Source organism: Lactuca saligna, chromosome 8 (genome assembly GCF_052625555.1).
Source record: "Lactuca saligna cultivar CGN05327 chromosome 8, ASM5262555v1, whole genome shotgun sequence".
Classification (NCBI taxonomy): domain Eukaryota; kingdom Viridiplantae; phylum Streptophyta; class Magnoliopsida; order Asterales; family Asteraceae; genus Lactuca; species Lactuca saligna.
The window spans coordinates 81,239,814-81,250,000 of NC_136424.1; the positions used below are offsets into that span (position 1 = coordinate 81,239,814).

A 10,187-nucleotide genomic window follows, 5' to 3' on the forward strand; every position below is an offset into this window, starting at 1 on the left:
CCCCAATCTTACAAGGAACCCCAAACATTCTCGGATCTTTTCACTTGGGTGGAAGTTTACTTTGTAAAATCGTGAATGTGTTTTCATTCATTGAAAATTTTTCTCATTTCCCTTGAATTTCCTCTTGCTGGTGCAAAGTTACTTCAAGAATTTTGCATATCCAGGGATTTGTTTGATTGCAACAAGTAAATGGATGTTTACTTCCACCTTTCGGAAGGTTTCCAAAATCTCTTTCTCCTTCATATTTTTCTTCGAAGTTGCAAGTCGGGAAGGGAATGACGGTTGAGGGGCTATTGGATTCACTAGAGGGGTAGTCTTCTTTAGGACTCTGGCTTGTATATTATTCTTGACAATAGGACCCTTAATGGGAGTGATCTCTATTTCTTCCTTATCCTCCCTTAAATTCTTCTTTGAACTACTTTCTTCGGTTTGTTTATCACTTCTCAATGTCACCAGATTAACATTTGGTTTCTTTTCAGTTTGAGAAGGGAGATTGCCATGGGACTCCAATTTGCTTATTAAAGTAACTATATATACCATTTGTACTTCAAGGTTGGAGATGTTATTCCTTGTCTCTTTTTATAATTGTTGGGTACTAGTGGCTAAGTATTTGACATTGTCTTTAAGAGACATTCTGAAGCTACTCAATTGGGATTGAGTAGGTTGTTGGTGATGTAGAGGGTGTGGTTTGGGTTGATAATGTGGTTGTGGGTGTTGGTAGTGAGGTTGTTGTGGTGGATAGGAGGGTCTAACCAATGCATTTTGAGGCAATGGTCTTGGGTTGCAGCTCATATTGAGATTTGGCTTACAACTTGAATTATATGCATTTTTCTAACCGGATGGTTTGTTGTGGTAATTTTGGAAATCTCTTGTGGCATTCAGATGTTCTGCATATTTTTAGAGAATGGGACACATATCCATAGGATGTCCCATTGTTGCAAATATTCCATAAACCATCGCCTGTAGAGTTTGTCCGATGGCTAAATTTTGAACAACAGACGTTAAATCTTTGATTTGAGACTCTAGATTTGATGTCCTTACTTCATTGATTTTTTATTGTGTGTCTCTCTTCATGTCTTGGCGCGGTCCAAAGTGTTGGGAATTAGCGGCTATTGTGTTGAAGAGTTGTCTTGTTTGTGCTAGAGTTTTGCTAAAAACATCCCCACCACTTGAGACATCAACTAGTCTAGAGTTGTGCTAGAGTTTTGCTAAAAACATCCCCACCACTTGAGACATCAACTAGTCTTCTCTCCATTGGCAATAATTCCTCATAGAAATGTTGAATGAGGAGTTGTTCCGGAATTTGATGTTGTGGGAAACTATAGTACAAGTTATTGAACCTCTGCCAATAATCATGGAAAGTCTCATTTTAACCTTGGCAAATTCCACAAATGTCATTTCTAAGACTTGGGGCTCTTAAAGCAGGATAGAGCTTTTCAAGAAACGCTCTTGCCATGTCGGGTCCACAAGTTGATTGACACCGGGGGAAGATAAAATTGAAGGGTTTTGATCATTCTAACACTCCTAAGGTGTAAATGCAACCCTAGAAACCTTGGATCTATGTTTTACTAAGACACAATAAAATTTGATTTCCAAGGTTATTATCCTAACTAGCATGGCATGGGGAACTTTTAAACATAATAGCTAGTTGAAATACATACCTTTTGTTGTTTTGATTCCTTAAGAACCTTGTGAGCCTAGCACCTCAAGTGTGATGCCTCAAATGTCTCACACGACACCACAATACTTGGAATAACCTTGAGAGAAGTACACTTACACTCTAAAACCGGTTAGCCCTCTTAATTGTACAAGTAGTGTCGTCTTTGCTTGCATAGGGGTCTTTATATAGTTGTGGCACAAGTGGGGTTACACCATGTAAACCCTAATTGTCATGGCTTTTCATATTCCATGATCCATGGGTTTGTAACCTCCATGGACTATCCGTTGAGTACATTATGGGTTTTAACCTAATCCATACAAACCATGGATCATTAGCCAAACCATACAAGAATAGTTGATTTACACAATCAACCCCATACATTTAATTAGTTTGATCACTTAATTAATTCTAAATTGATTCTTGATCAATACTAATTAAATAATATTATTAATATATTAACACTTATAATATATTAATAAACCTTAAGTGTTATTTCTCTCATTTGGTCTATCCAAGTGTTGCAATGCCATGCAACCCAAATGGACCATGCTAACCGGGTCAAGTGCATTCCAGAAATAGTTACGAACTTAGAAACCTAATCCAACAGTCTCCCACTTGGATAAGTCTAATAGCTATATCTGCAAGAATGACTTCAAGAACCGATCATCAATCGTAGGTCTTTCAAGGTCTCTTGGAACTGAGATGATGATGATACGCCATTTAAGATAAGTGATCATATAATCCTTTGTTCTGGATATCAGCCAGACAAATACATGGAACAATGTCTTACTTTTGTCAAGTAGTTTGTTTCCCGATTTCCGATTTGTTTGACATAGAACTTAATCGAACACATCAATTTATTTCTGACCGGGCCCGGTACATAGGTCAAAAAAATCATCGAGGGGACCAAATATCGCTTCTAATCCAAGAAAGAACATATAAACTTCGAATCATATGCTTGTTCTACTACTTGTTGAATTATACACGAAGGCATGTTTTATAACATCAAGTTATCAATGCGTTTTCGTACAATCAATGTGTAACCAACTCATAGGCAACAAGTCATATCTCTAGGTTTGAAAAATTATATGATATTACTGTCTCACAATCAGTCGAGATAAATTCCATGAAGTGATACAAGTGAGCATGGGTTGAATCCAATACTTAGAACTTATGAGAACTCATGAGTGTTGTAGCACCTTTTGCTATGTCCAACATATGACTGACTATGGAAAATTTGAATAATATGATATACCATAACATAATTATTCTGGAAGTCAAAACATGCAAAATGAAATGATAGTAAACGGTTGACAAAATATAGCAACACTTATACTTATAACTAAACAACAAATTTTATTTATCATCAAATATCAATTACACTTTACAAATTTCAAAGTTATCTATCATGGATAACAGTTCTCCCCCACTTGGGGTTCAAACTCTGAACAGCTGATATTCACAATCTATCATGGCCCCATTGGGCCCCAACCAGTCTATCCCGATGATTACTTTCAATCCTCGCAAAGGAATCAGGACCAAATCTATAGGAAACCACTCACCGGACAAATTCAGAACATTCCCCATAAATACCCTCGCAACACTCACAGTATTTGCAATCTCCACCTCAAGCGGGGAATCCAAAGTCCCTGGGGCATCTCGAAACTTCTTGCTGAGCGCAAGAGATACAAATGATCACGTAGCCCCCGAATCGAAAAGAACATGAGCCGACAATCCATTGACCAAAAAGGTGCATATACAAGATCATAACAACATAAGCATAAAAATAAAGCAAATAAGACAAAAGTAGATCACATAGAAGTCACGATTTCCAGTGTTGCTCATGCCTCCTATGTCGTCAGTTGAAATGTACGACGCTTCACCGCAAGAGCCTCCGCCTTGACACTTCGACCATCATTAATCCTCATTGTGGTGGGCACAGGCGCCACCACTTCTCCTCCTGTCAACCTCAGACAATCGGCCTTTTTACAGTCGGTCTGGTTGGAGTGAAAACAAATCAAGCCCTTATTAGGGCAATCCCTAGTCACGTGGCCCGACAGGCCACAAGCATAACATACCGAGCCTACCACCCAACAGGCTCCACTATACAGCTTACCGCACTTGGCACATCAGCCCCGACCCTTCTGGGCACTATTGGGAGGATCGTGTTGGATTAGGAGTCTAAGATCGTAACCATAATTGGTATGTACTTTATTTGATAGTACCTTGGTCCTTTTAGGTTGCATTCACACTGACAACTAGACGGAATGACTATTGGAGAGAGAGGCTGAATTTATTATTTGGAATAATAAATTATTGCACAAAAAGGATTTATTAATATATTATAAGAATAATATATTAATTAGAAATCATATTATTAATTAGTATTTGATCAAAAAATAATTTGGAATTAATTTCGGGATTAAAGGAACTGATTAAAAGTGTAGGGGTTGTTTTGCAATTATTTGATAGTTATTGTTTTTGGCCATTGGATCACCCTTGTTAGGGAGAGACGAAAATCCCTAGAAGGATCTAGAGATTTTCATCCAAGCCCTAAGGAAGGGTTCATGGACTTGCTTAGGCCCTAAGCTAAGGGATTATGGTTTCCACCTCAAAACCTTAGCTAGCGTCAAGTATAAATAGACCCCCTTGGCCTCTTGAATTCATGCACCTCCAAGAAACCGTAGAAGAGCTGAATTTTTGAGCCAGTGACTCCTTTCTCCTTTCTCTCATATTCACCCTCTTTCCCTAGTGTATTTGTGAGCCATTAGAGGTCCTACACTTGTGGTACTTGTTCTCAAAAGCAAGGATCTTCAAGTTTTGGTTGTTATTACTATATAGCAAAAAATGTATGTGATCTAATATTTCATATGTATATTTTGAAATATTAGATGCATATTAGGGTTTTCTATTTTGTGTTCAATGCTTGTATGTTTAATAGGGAAAACATAGATCCAATCTAGGGTTCCATGCACACATAGGATTATAAAACCAATTAGTGGTATAAGAGCTTTTGGTTTTGTTTTTCAGTTATACTTGATACAATAGATTGAACTTGAAAAAATTAGGGTTTATGTATTTTAAACCTTAGGGCTTGGATTTTTCGATATTAGGGTTTCTAAACCCTAGTTTTGAAACTTAGTTAGGGTTTTTTTAACGCTTTCCTTTTTCTATCTTATTTTCGATTTTAGGGCTTGCTAACCCTAGAATTTTCGAAAAAGGCTTCCCCAAGATTGGATTTTGAAAATCTAGGGTTTTGGGTAGGTATTAAATTTAAATTGTTTAAATGGATAATTGATGATTTTGAAATATCCCTTCCCAAATTTTCGAAATCTATGGGATAAAGTGATTAGGTGAAATTATTTATTTAAATGAAAGAACAGTCCTTATGAGATTTAATAATTTAAATTAATTGTTTAATTTTGGATAATTATTAAATCAAGGTTTTTAATATTTAAGATTTTAAATTAAAAGGTATTAATTTCGAAAATTTTAAATTATATTAAAAACCATAGTATTTTGAAATGTTTAAAACACACCCTTATAGTATATAATTAATTAAAAGTTTAATATTATATATGTATAAGAAAAGTTAGTCGTACCATTAGTAGGCCTCATTTACAAAGCTGGTCTATAAGGGGTGTTTTAGGAAGCGACCTATAAAATGACCATCATTGGGTATCCACTCTTACCCACCGCACTCTTGAATAGTGGAGGGTCGTTAGCCGAATGGATAAGATAGGACATTAATTCTCTCAATAATAAGTATAATGATAAATATAAAGTAACCAATTTTTTTAAAAAAAATTCCCAATCTTAGTTACTTTAGGAAAATGTGAATTTGATGCTAATCCATGTAATTGCACATTGCACTTTGTCAAGTCGTTAGTGGAGCGTGTGTGGTTAACCGGCACACTAACTTAGACTAACAAAAGGTAGCAATGGGTAGCTCGTAAATTATCATAGATCAATAGAGCGTGTGTGGTTAACCAACACATTGATCAGGTGGTAAATGACATCAAGAGTACCAAGCTAATTTGCATGGTTATTCACACACTGTTTGTGATACTCGATATCCCAGTCACAAACTTGAAGTGAATAATTGAGATTAAACATGCCATTGAATAGTTCAATGAATCTCAAAAGATCTAGGAATTTCATTTAATAAAACCTAATTTATTTAAATTTCATTTTTCATGGTGGCATTTATAAATCGTCATTTACCTACCTAATAATTTACAATTGGATTACGGAATCACTTTTCTGAGTTATGAATTATTATGTTGGGTCCTAGCCTTAATATTTCATTTGGTTGTTATATTAAGGATTTCCTATCTAATAAAAAACTTGTCTTTCTTCTTTTTCAGATGTTTGGCCCTAACAACATTTCTAGATCAAACTCCAACAACAAGAACTCCTCGAACCCACTCTTGCTCCTAAACATTAATAGGAAGGTCACATTTAATGGATCCAATTTCAATGCTTGGATCAGAAACATCAGAATGACCCCATGTTACAAGTATAAGGAACATATTCTTGAAAAGGAACTCACCAAGATAGATGAAGCCACTGCTACTCCCGAAGAAATGGCTGAGTATAGGGCCAAATGCAAGAAAGCGATCAATATGTCGTTCATTATGGTGGCCACTATGACTCCTGAGTTGTAGCGGTTCTACGGGGACTATTAGCCCTACGAGATATGTTAGGAATTGATGGAAAGGTACCATCAAAGAGAACATCAAGAGAAGTATGATATAGTCACCATCTTTCATAACAACCAAGATGAAGGATGGAGTATAGGGCCAAATGCAAGAAAGCGATCAATATGTCGTTCATTATGGTGGCCACTATGACTCCTGAGCTGTAGCGGTTCTACGGGGACTATTAGCCCTACGAGATATGCTAGGACTTTATGGAAAAGTACCATCAAAGAGAACATCAAGAGAAGTAAAGATGAAGGATGGAGAGTCCATCACGACCCACCTGCAAAGGATGCAAAGGCATGTGGATCGATTGCTCAATTTTAATGTCAACTTTGATGAAGAGCTAGCTATAGACGTAGTCTTGCACTCTTTGCCTCGCTGCTATGATCAGTTCAAGATGAGTTATCATCTGAGAAAGTATGAAGTCTGTTTGAGCAAACTTCCAGGTTTGTTAAGAACTATTGAAAGTGGATTAAAAGGAAAAAGTGTTGAATCCACTCTTACTGCTACCCTAGTCCTGACAATTAGACATGGAAATGGGAAAAAGATGAAAGCTCCCTCATAGAACAGGAAGGGAAAGTCTCATGATGGATCTTCTACTAGTGGATCCAAAAGTAAAACCGGTTTTTCCCCTCCCTCCTCAGATCCAAAAGAAGCAACCTGCTTCTACTGTCATGATAAGGGGCATTGGAAACGAAGCTGGCCAAAGTACCTGTAGGACATCAATGATGGGAAGATAAAGACCACCTTTCCATATATTTATACTATTCTATCTAAAAACTCATCATATGTTAGTTCTTGGGTCCTTGATACAGGATGTGGTTTTACATTTGTTCTGACTTGCAGGGACTAAGAAGAAGTAGGGATGTGGAGCATGGGAAGATGAACTTTATAATGGGCAATAGGAAGACGTCTCACATTACCAAGATCGGAGTTTACTCTTTAGTGCTTAGTAGTAGGTTAGGTTTAGATTTGAATGATTGTTGCCACTCGTCAGAAATGACGAGGAATATTATTTCTTTTCATGGTTTGTACAGACAAGGATTTAGATATTCATTTAATAATGAAAGTGGTTCTATAAATGCTTATTATAATGGTACTTTTTATTTTGAATCATTTCCTTGTAATGGTTTATATGAAACTGTGATGGTTGTAGATAACATGGGAAATAATGTATTACATATTGATTCATCTAATGATTTAGACAAGGCATGCTTGTGGCATTGTTGTCTTAGACATGTTAACAAGTAGCTCATTGCCTAACTTTAAAAGTATGGAGTGTTGGAATCATTTGACCTAAGGTCACATGACATGTGTGACTCTTGTTTGCTTGGAAAGATGACTAAAAAGGTCAAGGTTCTAATCTTGTTTGTGATGTGGATTTTGCTTTGAGCATTTTTGGTCCCTGATGTGGATTTTGCTTTGAGCATGGTGAGCCGATATCATGGTCAGATGACATGTGTGAGTCTTGTTTGTAGAAATACAGGAGAGTGCACCTGCGCCATCAAGTCGGGCCTTTGTCCTTAGATATAGAAGTACCTGAAACACCCAACAAAATTGTAAGTACACGCTTAATGAGTTTTCCAAAATACACAAAACACATAACTATATAATGTGATGTACATATACACATAAATCTACCATGGACTCCCTGCATCGTTTACAACCGGTATGCCATGGGCTACCCCCATGGTCTTATACCAAAGGGCCATAGGTTCCCCCTCATGGTGTTACCAAGTGCCATGGGCTCTCCATGGTCTTCACATAAATCAATACATACCAAATAGCAAACCAATGCATATTTAACTATAGAAATCACTTATCAAGTGATGGGCCGATGTTGGTGCCTTCGACCCATTAGTATAATGAGAAGACTCACCTCAGTCTGCTGAAACAATCACTATTCAACTACCAGCCAAAAATCTCACACTGAACAAATATACAAATGCCCTAATTAGGATTATAATTCACCATAATTAAAAAGCCCAGAGATCCAAGTCCAAGTTCCTCCATAGTGACCCAAAGGTCATTCCTTCAATGATAGGCTTAGCATCCAAAATCTGCAACCATTATGGGCCACAAGGACCAAAAGTCCCAACTAAGCTACTAATGATCCAATAATGATTTCCAGGGCCCAACTGATCCAAATTCTCAGGCCTAAGGTCAAAAACCAAAAACCCATATAAGGCCCAAAGATTTGAGCCCAACGCTTAACAAAGCTGCTTGAGCCGTACGCCCAACGTACATACTGGTACACACAACGTACCTCAGCCGGAGGCAGTACGCACGACGTTCATGGGTGTACGCGCAGCGTACGCACCGGTTATACAAAAATCCATGAAAATACTTAATGCATTAAGATTTTACGTCCAAAACTCAGATCTGGACCCATTAACACCTATAGGGATATAAAGTTGCCAACTTTAAGCCCTTGCATGGCTACAAGAAGTCCGAATACAAAGATCAAGTCTCTTAAGCACTGTCCTATGTCTTATCTCGAGAATGGGCACCAAACCACCTCAAAGCTTGCATCTTTATGCATTGAGACACTAGAACATAATTGGAAATGCAACTAAAAGGCTTGGGAGTAGCTCATACTCACCATGATCTAACATTTTTGGGTCAAAAGGGGAAATCTAGCCTCAACCAAGAGCTTAAGGAAACACAAGCAAATATTTGAGCTTTATACCTCTATGTGATGCCAAATGAGTAGCAAATGTTGGATCTAAAGTCTTGGAGACAAAACTTTATTCGTGCACCACCTTCTTCATCACTAAAGAAGCTCAAAATCTCACTACAAAGATCAAGAGGTTCAAAATTGGCTAGGGTTAGCTAAGAGGGACAAAATGACAGTGAAGGCTGAGGTGAGGGAAGGTCTAGGGGTCATAACGGGGTTTAAAGTGTGCACAAACCTAATCACTAGGGTTTTGGTCTGAGTCATGTACACCCATGATACGAGATGTACACGCAGCGTACGCATCTGGAGTTTAGTACTCCCAGCGTAATTAGAGTTACGCCCCACGTACTCCAAAAGGTCAACATTCCATCTCAGGGAACAAAAAGGCCATAAAATCAAATTCTAAATGTTAAAAAAACCAACTTGATCAATCTTGGATGTTTCATAAAAACATAAGCACCTGTTAAGTCGTAGATATCCTCAAGATCACAGCTTCACTTAAAAACAAAAGAGAAACATACAACATATGAAATGCCATGATAAAAACTATCACAAATTACATATTACAAAACATCACAACTTCACTTAAAAACAAAAGAGAAACATACAACATATGAAATGCCATGATAAAAACTGTCACAAACTACATATTACAAAACATTAGCACATAAGAGCCACTTATTGCAACATCCATAAATGTTAACGAAACTTTAACTTCGATATATAACCACAAAGTGCTGCTTCTTGCAACATCGATGGATGTTAATACAGACATATCACATAAACTTCAACTTCATAAAAACAAACACCCAAAAAAAAGAACTAGATTTATTATTTATAAATGCGACATATATCATCATGCCTTGAAAAATGCAAGCAGGTGTTCTCTTGGAGGTAAGACTTGATTGATAACTTCAAGGTTGATAAAGTAATCAGCCCAAACCATTAATGTTGGAAATTTGTCTTTGGTGACTAACGTTTTTCCGGTTGCTTCTTGGATTATTCCAACCCAATAGGCTATGAAATCAGCCGCAATATCCACCAGGTTAATGTTGTCACCTCCAAAAAATTTGGTACCTTTGACCTTCAGTTCATTTTCTAGTATTTGTAGTTGATCACAAGCTTCTTTATCACTTTTCTTATTTCC

General features: G+C 37.2%; 1 protein-coding gene across 1 annotated transcript in view; it reads right to left on the reverse strand.

The window, feature by feature from the left end:
• Window positions 1-9,603: 9,603 nt before the first annotated feature.
• Window positions 9,604-10,187, reverse strand: part of LOC145010865 (putative glutathione S-transferase) — a 1,619-nt gene continuing 1,035 nt past the window's right edge. The window contains exon 2 of the mRNA XM_078969425.1: window positions 9,604-10,187. This exon is cut by the window's right edge and continues 36 nt beyond it. Within this exon, the coding sequence (XP_078825551.1) occupies window positions 9,897-10,187 (291 nt within the window). The 3' untranslated portion in view covers window positions 9,604-9,896.